We start from the raw sequence: 14,978 nt of genomic DNA, 5'->3' as shown, positions 1-14,978 counted from the left end.
ATCTACCACTATTCAGGTTTCTCCCATCCAGACAATGTCAAATCCAAATCACTGTCTTCATTGTGAATACCTAATGTCTGAACCTTCCTGCATGGACCATGACATCTGGCTGCTCACCCTCCCTCCTGAGAATGCTGTGAACTCGATCTGAGATATCTCAGACCCTGGCACCAAGGAGGCAACATACTATTTGGGATATTCAATCTCTTCCGCAGAACCTCTTATCTGCCCCCCTAACTATGGAATCTCCTCTCTTCCCTTCTTAACCACAGGATCAGACTCCATGCCACAGACCTGATCGCTGTGGGTTGTCCCCCACACCCCCACCCCCAACAATATCCAAAATGGTATTCTTGAGGGGTATGGCCACAGGGCCATACTGCACTGCCTGTCTGTTCCCTTCTCCTCCCCTGACTGTCACCCATCTACTCTCCTCTTGCCTCCTGTGCGATAGTGTCCCTATTACTCCTGTCTCTCACTCCCACTGCCTACCGAATGATTCAGAGTTCATCCAATTCCAGCTCCAATTCCTTAACTCAGCTTGTCAGGAGCTGCAGCTGGATGCACTTCTCACAGGTGAAGTTGTCAGGGATATTGCTAATTTCCCTGATGACCCACATTCTGTAAGAAGAGCATTCCCTTGCTTTGGTTGGCATTCCCACTGTTAATGACTAGAGGAACAAAATGTACATCTTAAACCTGCCCTTAACCTGCTGAATCCTTTTTGTTCATCCAATAGGGTGGCCCTTTCTTACCTCAACTCCTACTATTCCTCACCTCTTACCTGTTCTCACCAAAGCCTTACCACTCTGACTCAGCCCACTCCCCCGATGACCACTCCGCTATATAGTCCCTCACTTTATAGTGATACTCAGCTTCTTCCTCCAATTACCTTCTTGCTGCTGCCTCACCCCTTTTCCTTGCTGCTGCCCCTCTGTTGAGTGATTTTTTGGACAGATGCCATTTGGCTGTTTCCTCCTGCTGGAGAATCTAGAATGGGGAGATGAGAGTGGGAAGGGAGAGGTCAGAAAGAGATTGCACAATAATGGGATATATGTAGTTGTTTAGGACAGAAGAGATTTTTTTCACACAAAATTGTAAATCTATGGAATTTGCTACTCCAGAGAATTGTGGAAACTGTCATTGAAATTAGTTTGTAGATTTTTAAATGCAAGAAAATTGGGGAAATGAGGTTTAAGCAGGAATGTATATGTCATCAGATGAATCCTGATTTGATTGAATAGCAGAGGTTTGAGAGGCCCTATGGACGATTCCTGCATTTATTTCTTTTGTTCTTGCATGCCTTTGAGACAGAAATAATAAGATGGAGTTGGCCCTTTGACATCAATTTATAAGAGGGGAAATTGTCTTGGGTGGCTAATTATAATTGCTGTTAAGCAATCCTGCCAAAAATGTTTTTGGCCCAGGACAAGATGATGGCTACATGAGATGCCTCCATAGATAAACAGCTTGCTAATTCTTTTACCAGAAGGAAACTATCACTGTGGAATTGTAATTATGTTGTTAGCTTAAAGGAGAGAAGGGGATGTAAATAAAAGTTAACAAGAAATACCTAAACAGATATATAAATAACATGGTAAGCCAAATTCCAAAAGTGATGGTGCTTTGAATGAATATCCCAGTATTTCAAGTCTGTAGGAAACGAGGGGTAATTTGTTTTTCTTTCTTCAGATGTTCACAAATATTGAATTAATGGTTAGATTTTAAATTTCTGCACCTGGGATTAAGAAGAAAACAAAAACTCAGGCATAAGTATGTCTCTTCCATGCTGTTCATAGTGCCCCTTTAAGAAATTAAATTGTAATGAAAATTGTGATAATTTTACTTGCACTCTCATGCTGAAGTGTTTAAAAATGAGCAAGTGACACTTTGACAATATTGATACAAAGCTGGGATTTGCTGCTACTTTCCATGACTTTCTCAGAAGAAATGTGATTTGTTGGAAAAATGCAATTTGTTTTATTGAATCATATTTAGTTCTGCTTCATTCTTTATAGATTAATTCCTGCTTTACATATCACTTCTTGGCCAATATTTTCACACTTGTTGCTTTTCATTTTAGGTTAATATTTAAATAGCTTGTGCCAATATATGCATAAACAACAGTGTTAATACCAATCACTGAATAACAATAAAAGTCCCCCCCTCCAATTTTTAATTCCATACAGAAATGCTCTTAAATTGATTATAACTGTTCACCCTACTGAGCAACCAACAGGAGTCACATTTTGAACATTTTATATTGTCTAATACTCAGTTACTCATTGAATACCCAGAAAACAGACTTTGGACGATCAATTCTACTCATCCATTACTCTGTTTGTTGATGTATTAGGTTCCTAATGAAGCAAGTAGTTGATTTTAAAAACCTCAACCATATTTTCAAATCCCTGCATGGCTCATCCCCTCTTGTAATCTCCTCCAGCTCTGTAACCCTCAGATACTCACTCAACAGATATGTTGTGGAAAATGTGCTAACTGGCTGTATCACGATCTGGTATGGGGACACCATCAATCAGCATCAAGGATCCACACCTCCCAGTACATGTTCTGTTCTCATTGCAACCATCAGGAAAGAGGTATAGGTGACACAAGACTGGCACCACCAGGGTGAGGAACATCCAGATTCCACCATCAGATTCCTCAACAACAAATTTAATCAGGGACTTATTTAAGGTCTTTACTGATTCCAGTCCCCTCCCCCTTTCATTTACATTTCTTTATTTGGTTATGTGTATATTGTATATAGTTTTTTGCACGACTAATAAGTAGCAAATCTACCTCATATGCAGGAAAAAGAATCTCAGGATTGTACGTGATGTTGTGGCAGATTATGTTTGTGCCCATATGCCATCATGTTGAAATATCGAGACCACACCTGAAGTTATCAGCCAGCGAAGAGAAGAGCGTTTATTACAGTGTTATCGGAACCCAACACCCAACCCCAACCAACCAATTTTCCCCTGCAACCGCTGCAACCGTGTCTGCCTGTCCCGCATCGGACTTGTCAGCCACAAACGAGCCTGCAGCTGACGTGGACATTTACCCCCTCCATAAATCTTCGTCCGCGAAGCCAAGCCAAAGAAAAGAAAAAGAATCAGGCTTAATATAGACATACAACATGTGACCTGGCATCATGACATCTGAAGTGCTAACTATCTCATGACACAGCTACGTTGAGTAGGCTGGGGTTTCTCAGTAGATCTACGGGTGCTGCTGAGTCACTATGCCTTGCGGCTGTAGTGGCCAGATGCCAGTAGCTTGGAGGCTGTTGTGTCTAGCCGTCACAAGATGGGAGCTGTTAGCGCTGGTTCTGCCCATTCCTTCCAAGCGTACCGCTACAATGTCATGTATTTACTCAGACAATAAATTTGAAATCGTAATCATTTGTGAATTTTGTCATTCCACTATTAATGGCTCTACTTTCAGTTCAGAAATTGCTTTGCTACTATGCTGGAGTTTCTTCCTTTAAATACCTTCAGAAAAACCTGTACTTTTGACCAAACTTTTGGTTATCTGAATCAGTGTTTTTTTAGGAGGGGAAAACCAGGGGTGCACAATCCAGTGATTAACTGGGGATCAGAGGTGGAAAGGGTGAACAAATTTAAATTCCTGAGAATCACTATCTCAGGACTTTTCCTGGACCCAACATACTAATGTCATCATGAAGAATACAATGTCTTTACTCCCTCAGGAATTTGTGGAGTATCTGTATGATATCAGAAACCTTGGGAAACTTCTACAGATGTGTAGAGGAAAGTGTGCTGACCGGCTGCATCATAGCCTGGTATGGGGGCACCAATACCTCTGAGCAAAAAGCCCTGCAAAAGGTAGTGGACTCAGCTCCAAAAATCACAGTCAAAACTCTCCCCACCATTGAGAAAATCTATGTGGAGACAATGCTGTCAGAAAGCAGCAGCAATCATCAAGTAACCTCATCACCCAGAACATTCTCTGTTCTTGCTGCTGCCATCGAGAAAGAGGAATAGGTGCCACAACTCACACCACAAGGTTCAAGAACAGTTGCTACCCCTCCACCATCAGTCGCCTAAACAACAGACTCAACCAGTGACTCATTTACAGACTTTTACTTTGCACATTATTTACTACTGAATTTTTTTTTCTGTATTTGCGCAGTTAGTTTGTTTATATTTCCCTCTTTTATATATGTATCTTTTTTTCTTAAGTTCAGTTTACAATCTTGACCAGTTGAAATTTTGCCTGGCCTGCAGAAAAAGAATCTCAAGGTTGTATGTGATATCATGTGTGTTCTCTGACAAATAAATTTGAACTTAATACTTGTCAAATTTTGTTAAATTATACTTTCATGATATGTCTTTGAATCCTTCGTCACATTCAATGTACTATATAAACGTAATTTGCTATTATTGAACTGTCATCGGGTCTATTATTTTTAATTCAGACTAGTACAAACAGACTAACAATGTTTTAGTTTAGCTATTTTCTTATTTTTAATATTTTTCACCTGCAAGGAACTTGTTGTGATAGTAATATTGTTCTATTTGTTTCTTTTAAGGAAAGGGTATTGGACCACATCTTGATCGTACATCGAATTTCGAAGGATCAAATGACTCATTATCTGCCTATCATCAAATGGGAAATCCGATCTATGAAGTAGCAGATTCTGGAGTTGAGAGTGGAAATATACATAGTGAACTATCACGGCAATATGCAAATACATCTAATATTAATTTTTTAGTTGCTACTGGACCAGCTATGACCGTTAACACTCCTGGGCAGAGATGCGCTCCCATAGGACCACACCCTACAATAAGTGGACCGAATCCACCATCTAACAATATATTCCCACCCATAACTTGTGATCTTAAACACCAACAACAAAAAACATATTCAGCCAAAGGTGAGACAGGCCAAACTCTTCAAGTGATTAGCTACACTCTCTCAAATCATAGCTGCCAACCAATAGCATTACAAGGTTCTCAAGTATCAAACAATCCTCATTATGTGAGACCGCATTTAATAGCTCAAGGAGATAACACTGTTTCTGTAGGTTATCCTGTCCAAAGAAGCACATCTTTCCAAAATAAAATACAACATGAGGGAAGTTATGGAAGCCTTCAGAATAAAAGTCCTGTCACTCAAGGCATTGCTGCCCATACCTTCCAACAGTCTCCAACAGTTTTATACTTACCACAGTCCCACCATAGACAGCAAAGTCCTACATCCCCTCAAATGCAGGTATTACCAAGTCTTGCTCCATCATTTGGAAATGACTTTTCTGAACTTGCCCCAAATATGATGACACCTTCAAAAAATAGCCTGAACATGGAGATTTTTGATATTAATCCTTCTCAGGTGCAACATTGGCAAGTACCATCTCCAACAAGAAGGGATTCTTTGCAGAACACTGGACTAGAAACATTGCCAAGACCAACTGGGCATCTGAGATCAGATGCCAAAATTCCAAATCGAACCAATTCATTCAATAATAAACTGCAGACCTCACCATCTGTGAGACAAGTTCAGACAAGCAAAACAGAACCATCTCTTAACACTACTAATACTATTACAGCTGTCACATCAACACCTATCCTCCAACCAGTAAGGAGCATTAGAGTGCCAAGGCCTGAGCCTCAGACAGCTGTTGCACCTTCACATCCAGCCTGGTTACAGACTCAGAGCACGGAAAACAATGATGTAATGGATCAAAAGCCATTGGCAGCAGGTGGGGCTGCAATCTATCCTCTGGAGTCTGATGATTACACTATGAAGGAGCGCAGATGTCCTCCTCCACCATATCCAAAACATTTGATTCTTCAGAATAGTGCAGAGCAATTTGATACCAACAGTTTATGCATGGGTGTGGACCAAGTTATTCATGGTATTCACAGTTTGACATGCAATGAAACTGAAAGTAACAGCAATCAAAAGAATGAGAAAAGTAGCAAGCCCAATAAATTAGAGAAAATGGGGAAGGACAAAAAACTTATACAAACATCGCCTGTACCAGTTCGCAAAAACAACAAAGATGAGGAAAAGAGAGAATCAAGAATTAAAAGTTACTCTCCTTTTGCTTTCAAATTCTTCATGGAGCAACATGTAGAAAATGTAATGAAAACGTACCAACAAAAATTAAACAGAAGGTTTCAGTTGGAGCAAGAGATGTCGAAGGTATTGATTTTTAATATTCTCAAAATGCAACTGGTTCAATTTGTGGTGCAACTGCCCTAATCAATTGTTGAACATCAATTTGGATTCTGCAGCAGTTTGAAGGGATAGATATCTATCAATTTTTTTTAAAAAAATTGAAACAGGAGGTTTGTAATCTTTTGATTACAGTGAGAGACCTGCTTACAGTATGTTGTACTGGAGAAAAAGTGCATTTAGTACAAGGGATTAATCTTTGGTAGTGCCCTGACAGACTTCCTTGAGTGGACTGGAGGAATTTGAGTAGTGAGCTCTGGCCTCTATCACACAGCCATGGATACCATGCTGCAGGAGCAGATATTAATTTCAAAAGAAACAACTTGTGTGCCAAGTTTTTCTGTCTTTACTCCTTAACCCCGTAACTCTTTGGAATATGTGGTACAGGCAATTCTGGAAAAAAAAAAGGGGGGAAGTACCTAAATTTTATACCAAGCTATATTAAGAGATATTAAGGCAGATAATCAAAAGTTTGATCATTGATCAAGGAGAGAATTATTGAAACCTTGATGACAAAGTAGTGATAGGGAGGTTCAAGGAGTGAATTTTCAGTTGGCAAATCAGAACTGAAAATGCTAAGAAACGACTTATTTTTCAGTCAAATTATTTGATGTGAATTAAGAACCTTAAACTTGGTTGATGAGTTTTCTTCCTTTGCCTTGGTGCACTGATGAGTTGCAGCAACTGTACGGAGATGTCATCTGAGATGGAACTGGACTTTCCTTGGTTGCTTGCTTGATGGTTACTAGTTGGCAGTGACCCATTATAAGGGCTGTCTGCACTCTACAATAGAGGAGGTATTAAGTAGTTCTTTTGTATAGTTGATTTTCTTTTACAAATACTTTTGTTTAATTTACAATGTATGTTTTCCAAAGGCAGGACTCTCCAAGGCAGAACAAGAACAGATGAGGAAAATGCTTAATCAGAAAGAATCCAATTACAACAGACTGAAAAGGGCAAAAATGGACAAATCACTCTTTGTAAAAATTAAGACACTGGGAGTTGGTGCTTTTGGGGAGGTGTGCCTAGCTCAAAAAGTAGACACCAATGCACTCTATGCAATGAAAACTCTACGGAAAAAGGATGTGTTGAGTCGTAATCAAGTGGCTCACGTGAAAGCAGAAAGAGACATTCTTGCTGAAGCTGACAATGAATGGGTAGTCAAGCTATACTACTCCTTCCAAGATAAAGATAGCTTATACTTTGTGATGGATTATATCCCTGGTGGAGACATGATGAGTCTCTTGATACGAATGGGGGTCTTCCCAGAGTCACTGGCAAGATTTTATATTGGAGAACTAACATTGGCCATTGAGAGTGTACACAAAATGGGATTTATTCATCGGGATATTAAACCTGACAATATCTTGATTGATCTTGATGGACACATTAAACTCACAGACTTTGGTCTTTGTACTGGGTTCAGGTGGACACATGATTCCAAATATTATCAGAAAGGTAAGTTCTTCTAATATGTTTTAACATATTCAATTCAATATTATTAACATTGCTTTTTATAAGTTTTAATTCATCTAATAAATTTGGAAACTCAACTCATAAAATTGTGCCTGAATTTTTAGCAGTATATCAGCTACTTCCTGGAGCTTCAATTTACTCGCTCTGGTTAAATGACTTAATTAGTTTGCAAAAGGGGGATTTTTGATACCTGCTGTTTGAAGAGATGATCAGAAATATTATCCAGCTTGATGCAAAACCAATCCCATAACTGGGTTCATGATGTTTTATATGAATTCTCAGTTAAGCAGGACGGGGATATGCAATTGCAACTAAATTTATCCAACATTTGAATGTGCCTGTGCACTGTACTCATTCCATATTTCAGAAGCAGAGGTTGGTGCATAATTCATGATTTACCAAAAGGAATGAATTTCATAAATATTCAAATTTACACTATGAATGTTTTGGAAAGTCTAACTTTTGAATGGATGAAGGATCACTTGTCATTCTGGGGTTTTATTCAGTGCTGAGTACCCTGAATAAAGTGAAAAGTCCTTTGCCCAGACAAAGTAAATAACATGTTTAGATTCAATGAGGATGAGAACAACATGGTGAATCTGAAAATTGATGTGACTTGGTTCTATTTATTTCTGTACTCATAAAGGCAAATGCAATGCTGGCATTCATTTCAAGAGGAATAGAACTAAGGGAGGTGATGGTGAGGCTTTATAAGGCACAGATGAGACCTCATTGGAGTACTATGAACAGTTTTGGACTCCTCATTTAAGAAAGGATGTGCTAATGTTAGAGTTCAGAGAGGTCCAAAGGATGATTTCAGGAGTGAAAGGGTTATCATGGGAGGAATGTTTGATAGCCCTTGGCCTGTACTCATTGGAATTTAGGAGAATGAAAGAGGAATCTCATTGAAACATTTCAACATTTGAAAGGCATGGACAGAGTTAACATAGAAAGGTTGTTTCCCATTGTGGGAGCGTCTAGGACAAGAGGGTACAACTTCAAGATTGAAGGGTGTTCACTTAGAACAGAAATGCAGAGAAATCTTAGCTAGAGCGTGGTGATGAACCTTGTGTTTTTGATTTGTAGTTAAGTTTATGACTCTCCCTTTAAGGAAAATTGTTCTTTGTAGTGTTACCATAGTTACTATGGTATCATGTCGTAATATCCGAGCATACGGGGAGCTTGCTTTCTTTCTTCAAAGAACCATGGAGGAGGCGTAAGCATCGAAATACTTTTCTTTGAATCCATCTTATTTTATCTTATTTATTTATTTCTCTTGTATTTGTTTATCATTTTATATTATTATGTCTTTAAATATAGCCGAATGCTTTGTTTATCCATAGTTATGAAAATCTCAATGAGAAGTTATGCAAAATGTTTAATAGTTATCAACCAATTACAGCTACTTACAGCTGAAAATACAAAGTTTGGTTTATTGGAGTGATAAAATAGTAATTCGGAATATCGTCACTTATGTTTCTGTGAAGATGACCTGTTTTGAAATTAGGAAACACAAGAGATTGGAAAGTGTCATCGACAGGTGAATTTGTTGCCACAGGTGGTTGTGGAGGCCAAATCATTAGATGTATGTAAGGCAGAGATTGATAGGTTCCTGATCAGCCAGGCCATTAAAGGTTACGGGGAGAAGGTCAAAGTGGGTTGAGTGTGGGGAAAAAAAGATGAACTCCTGAATGGCGGGGCAGACTGAAAGGGTTGAATGGCCTATTTCTGCACCTATGTCTTATGAAATCAAAGGAGTCATGAATATATCATAGTTATTTCTGTTCTGTGGTACAGGTTTTTTTGTGACAACACAATAAAAGATTTTTTTTTTCAGTGAAAACCACCTGCATAGGGAAATGAAGCCATTTGTTTAAGGTGAGGAATAGAAAATTAGGATGACACTTGCAGAAGATTTTTACTTAGAGGTTGATTGAAATCTAGAATTAACTGCCAGAGAGGGTGGTAGAGACAGATACTCTCACAACATTTAACATTGAGATGAGCACTTGAAATGCCATTGCAAAGAAGACCATGATATTTTATGACTGGTAAGAACATGGTGAGCTGAAGGGTCTGTGTTTTTTTTTGTGTTGTATGACTCTAAGTAACAGTAGAGGATTTCACCTGATTGTAGTCTCGTTTGTGATTTTAAAACCTCCAAAAGGTTTCAACTCTGATTGCTGTGAAACAGCTGCTGGAAATTTGTAAATTAAGCAACCAAGTTATTACGATGACAGTCTAAAAAGTGTAAAATGATTTGTATCAATGAGCATGGCATCAGGTTACTGCCCACACAAAGCTGCACCTATACTAGTCCCACCTGTCTGCATTTGGCCCATATCACTCTGAATCTATTCTCTCCATGTATTCATCTAAATGTTTCTTGAATGTTGCAATAGTACCTCAACTACCTCCTCCGGCAGTTTGTTTAATGCACCCACCATCCATCCTCTACTTTAAAAAGTTACCCCTCTTGTACCTATTAAATGTCTCCCCACTTACTAATTCTCCTACTCAAGACAAAAAAACTGTGTTTATCTGATTGGTGAGATAATATGGTCAAGAAGTTCCATTGTATTGTGCTTCATGATTGAATTTTATCAAAAATTCAATTGCATTTTTGAATCGTGTTTTTTTTTCCCTCTTGATTCTCCATGTGCATTATTTGGAAATGCAAGGAGGTCACTGGATAAGTTCTTAAACCTAGAAATGTTGGTTTTCAGACCTCTGTACCTTGTGCCTGAAGATAGCAGTGAGAGGTGGTTGTAACCAGAGTGATGGAGGTCCTTTATGATTATACATATGCCTGTGATAGACCTGGCTATGTTTGCTATCTTCTTCGTTCCTGGGTATTTAAATTGTCAAACCAGGCTGTGATGCAACCAGCCAGTATACTTTTTCATGGTGCATCTGAAGAAGTTTGACAGAGTATCCACCGTCATGCCAAATCTCCTGACTTCTTAGAAAGAAGAGGTAATGGTGTGCTTCCTTAAAGGTTGGCTCAATGTGCTGACTCCATACTTGCACTAGAAGGCTGATTGAATTTCTAATTCTGGAATTATAAATTGTGTCTAAGATAAGACTTTAAAAAGCTGTAAATGGCAATTTTGCTGTGATTTTTACATTCATTTAAAAATCTCCATTATCCCACCACAAATGGGAAATACCATATATTTGGCATATAAGATGACCTTCAGATAAGACGGGTCCCCATTTTCAGCCTGAATTACATGGGTTTTACCCTATATCAGGCATAGAAGACAACCTGCCAATTTTCTGCTCAATCCCTCAGAACAGCTACAAGGAATGTAACTGAGACTGGTGTCTGGGTCCCTCCGCAATGACCCAAACTTTGTTACAACACCCTAATTGTCAAATAACACATTTGTAAATTAAGCAACCAAGTTATTACGATGACAGTTTAAAAAGAAAACTGCCTCTGGCCGGGAAGATGCCAAACGGTGCTTGGTCGAAGTCTTCAGCATAGGTTGCAGCCAGAGTCGGCGACAGCAACTCAATTCTCAATATCAGGTGCAGTACCCTCTGCATCAGTCTCCTCACTGCCCAAGTGTGCTCGGTGCAGAAAACATGGCAATACATCGGCTTGGGGAGGGGGGGGGGCGGGGGCGGGGGTGGGGGGACTGGTTCCCGGGCAGGAGCAGAAACTACGGGCTCTAAAATTGTAACATTTTTGGGTGGGTCATGGCAGTGGTGGGGAGGTGTTGGGGACCGGTGGGAAGGTGTTTGGGACCGGCAGCAGTGGGGAGGTGGTCGGGACCGATCTGCTTTCCTGGCCAGAATTTTTTTTGTAGGGTGGGGTCTTTTTGGGTTCTTCTCGGGTCGTCTTGTATATGTTTTTTTGAGTAGATATAAAGGTCTTATTTATGTATCCGGCCTATTTTTTATGACCCCTATTTTTTGGGTGTTTCAAGAGTTGTCTTATACGCTGAAATATATGGTAATTGACAACAACGGAAAATACTGGAAACACTCAGCAGGTCAGGCAACATCCTTGGAATGAAAATCCCAGCTAATATTTCAGATTGAAAATGAGTTTTCAGGCTGAATAATTATTTTGATCAATTAATTGAAATTATTCTCAAATGCATGCTCGATGAGCTTTCATTTCTCATAATCTTACTGCAACAATTAGACATCTGTGTGTATAAGTTCACCCTCTATTTGTTGTGATGTTGCACACTGCAATCTGCTTCTGAAATTTGGTTTCAATTAAATCCTAGAAATCCTTTTTTGAAATTTGATTCCAAGTTGCATTAAACTGTGCACGTATTGCTATGGAGATTGAATTTCCAGCTGGTAGACTTAGTCAAGTATTAGAAGGGTGACAGCCAGTAGAGCTGTTGGCTCAAAATGTCAGTAAACTAGGTTCAGACCTGAGCTCTGCTGCTATCTGTGTGAATATTGCCTCTTTGGGTTTCTTCTGATTAGTAGTAGGATTTGGAGGGTGTTACGGGAAATGTGGGAGAATTTTTAAAAAATGAATCAAAGGAGGTTTGGTGGAAATGGGTCTTGATGCTCTGCTTAGACTCTGTGGGTTGAAGAGTTTCTGACTCGAAATGCAAAATATTTTCCTCTATTAAATAATCATTGTTTTGGTTTCATCTGTTTTGTTTTCCAATTTATAAAAGGGAGCCATGCCAGACAGGACAGCATGGAGCCAAGTGATCTTTGGGGAGACTTGTCTGACTGCAAGTGTGGCGATAGATTAAAAACTCTTGAACAAAGGGCTGCCCGTCAGCACCAAAGATGCCTCGCCCACTCCTTGGTTGGAACTCCAAACTACATTGCTCCTGAGGTCCTTGTACGAAAAGGTCAGCATCATATGTCTTGTTTGGTTTTGGTGTGTTTTGGAAAGAAAAAATAACATCAGATATTGGGTCAATTTCCTTAGCAGTTCTGACTGTCTCAATCCATTAGAATGGCTACAAATCCCATTGGAATAATTATTTTCCTGGGCTTAGCTACTTTTGAGGTAGAGGCCCATCTTATTCCTGAAAATTCATTGATTTAAGATCTAGGAATGGGAGCTTCATAGGCCAGGAATTCTTCTGCTTAATATTCATCTCACACTCTGTGAAGCAGGAGATGATCTAACGCTCACAACAATGGCAGAGGTAGAATCCAGATTTGCATTGAATTGGACTTGAATCTTCAGTAATCATGACCACTATTTTTGAAAGGGCCTTTTCACAAAGAGGAAAGAACTCTTGACTTATCCAAACAAACTCCTTGCTGATGTGCCAGATTACTTCAGCAAAGGTGTGTATTTGTTGTTAATGTCTCACATCTCTTTTAATGGCCCCACCAATGGAATTCAGTAACAAGCTGAAGTAACAAACTGGATTGTGTTGCTTATGAAGGTCAACCCCAATATAACCTCAGCATGCAAAATACATACTTTATTTTAAATTTGCAATTTGTATCAATATTTTTCCAATTTCTTGTGATTCACATGTTCTGAAGGAGTAAATAAAGTCCTTCCTGCCAGTCACAATATTATTTTTTTAAACTGGTATCTTTTTGAATGTGTTTATATATTTTTAAAAAATCCTCAAAGGTTCTCTAACATTTGATTTGAAAATATAGCTAATATCCTTGAAACTTGTGTAGGAGATTGATGGGCTTTGATATCACAGCAGATGCTTTTATGTGGTGGTGGGGAACCCAATTCTTTGGCTGCGCTTCTTAAGTGAAAATCAAACTAACTGCATGTGTTGTAAAATTATCCATCATCAAAGTGCTGTGACTTCAACATGCAATGTGGACAGCCTACTGAGTGCATTGCTGTTACTTCCCTACCTTATGTCCAAACTTTGCAACTGTTTGAAAGGACAAGTGCAACAAATGCCTGAGATCATTCCCAATCTGGAAGTTAAAATTATACAGCATCCTATCCTTGGATGTATCACCATCCTTTTATAGTCACAGGGCTTAAATCCTGTCACTTCCTGCCCAATAGATAACAAATAGTTTATTGTCATCTGATTGAACAAGTAGCAAGCTGATGCAACAGTGATCTCCGGTCCTCAGTGCAAAACACTCAAACACACAACTAGACATAACATGCTTACAGGCAAACAGTGCAAACGCAGGACAAGTATTCAGACAAACAATTTTTTTTTTTGGTGAATGTGGCAGTCTCAGATGATTAATGTGAGCAGTTCCTCTGGTCGTTCAACATTCTCACTGCCTATGAGAAAAGCTGTTCCTCAGCCTGCACCCTCTTCAGTCAACGATCCTGGTAGATCATATCGATAGTTTGGGGGGTGGGAGGGGAAGGAGACTCCAATGATCCTCCGTGCTGTTCTTTTTTTTTTTAATTTTTTTATTTTTCACACCATAAATCACATTAGCCATGATATACACTATTTCTTTTCACACATATACAGTGACTTTTTCTCCCCCCCCCCCTTTCCTCCCAAACCACCCCCCCACCCCCCCCCCCCTCATCCATTTTAGGTATACAATCTAGGTTGCATTAATCCAGTCAGACAATGTTGTCATTCAACAAAATTACACCAGAAATTCTACTGAGTCCATTCTTTTCTTTCCTTCTCCTTCCATCAACTTAGGTAATGTTTGTCCCCGGTAGGTTTTCGCTATTGTATTTAATGTAAGGCTCCTATACTTGTTCGAATATTTCAATATTATTTCTTAACCAATATGTTATTTTTTTCTAATGGAATACATTTATTCATTTAAATTTGGTAGTTTCTTCCTTTTAATTTGGTTGTGTATTCCATTAATATTTAAAGACATATAGTTCAGCGTAGCCCTTTTATATTTTGTTTATCTTCTCTTTCCGTTTTTCCATCATTACCTTTCCTCCTTTTCCATTTCTGTTTTCTTATTTTCAACTCTTTATAAGACAACATTCCTACAACATCTAACATTTTCCTTATTCTCCTATTTCTATCTTATTTATCCCCAATCTCCCCTTCACCTCCTGAGTTGTCCTTTATCCCTTGTCGGACAACCACATCTCCCCTCTCCATTTGGATTTGCGAATCCACTCGCAAGCGTCAACTGATTGTGCAGTGACCGCTATTTCCCCCCACCCCGCCTCCCCCAGAAAAGATTTCACTTTTCATATGTCACAAAGGTCCCTCTTTTAATTCCCTCCTTATTCTCTCTATTCCATTACCTTCCCTTATTAATTCTTGTCTATACTATCTATATTTTCCTCTAAGTACAGATACATTCATGTATGCTCATTGTCTCTATTCACTCTTATACCTCTTTACCTGCATACATATCAATCGTGATCATTT

The 14,978-nt window shown here is 39.1% G+C and overlaps 1 protein-coding gene across 3 annotated transcripts in view; it reads left to right on the top strand.

Annotated features, from left to right (window-relative positions):
* The window catches only part of lats2 (large tumor suppressor kinase 2), a 77,906-nt gene that overhangs the window by 53,180 nt on the left and 9,748 nt on the right, over window positions 1–14,978 (top strand). For all 3 annotated transcript variants that reach the window (XM_069891369.1, XM_069891370.1, XM_069891371.1), the window contains 3 exons: window positions 4,559–6,174; window positions 7,083–7,665; window positions 12,336–12,518. In XM_069891369.1, the coding sequence (XP_069747470.1) occupies window positions 4,559–6,174; window positions 7,083–7,665; window positions 12,336–12,518 (2,382 nt within the window). The remainder of the gene's footprint in view (window positions 1–4,558; window positions 6,175–7,082; window positions 7,666–12,335; window positions 12,519–14,978) is intronic.

Source organism: Narcine bancroftii, chromosome 7 (assembly GCF_036971445.1).
Source record: "Narcine bancroftii isolate sNarBan1 chromosome 7, sNarBan1.hap1, whole genome shotgun sequence".
Lineage (NCBI taxonomy): Eukaryota > Metazoa > Chordata > Chondrichthyes > Torpediniformes > Narcinidae > Narcine > Narcine bancroftii.
The sequence above is the reverse complement of the archived record's forward strand: the minus strand, read 5'-3'. Positions and strand labels throughout refer to the sequence as shown.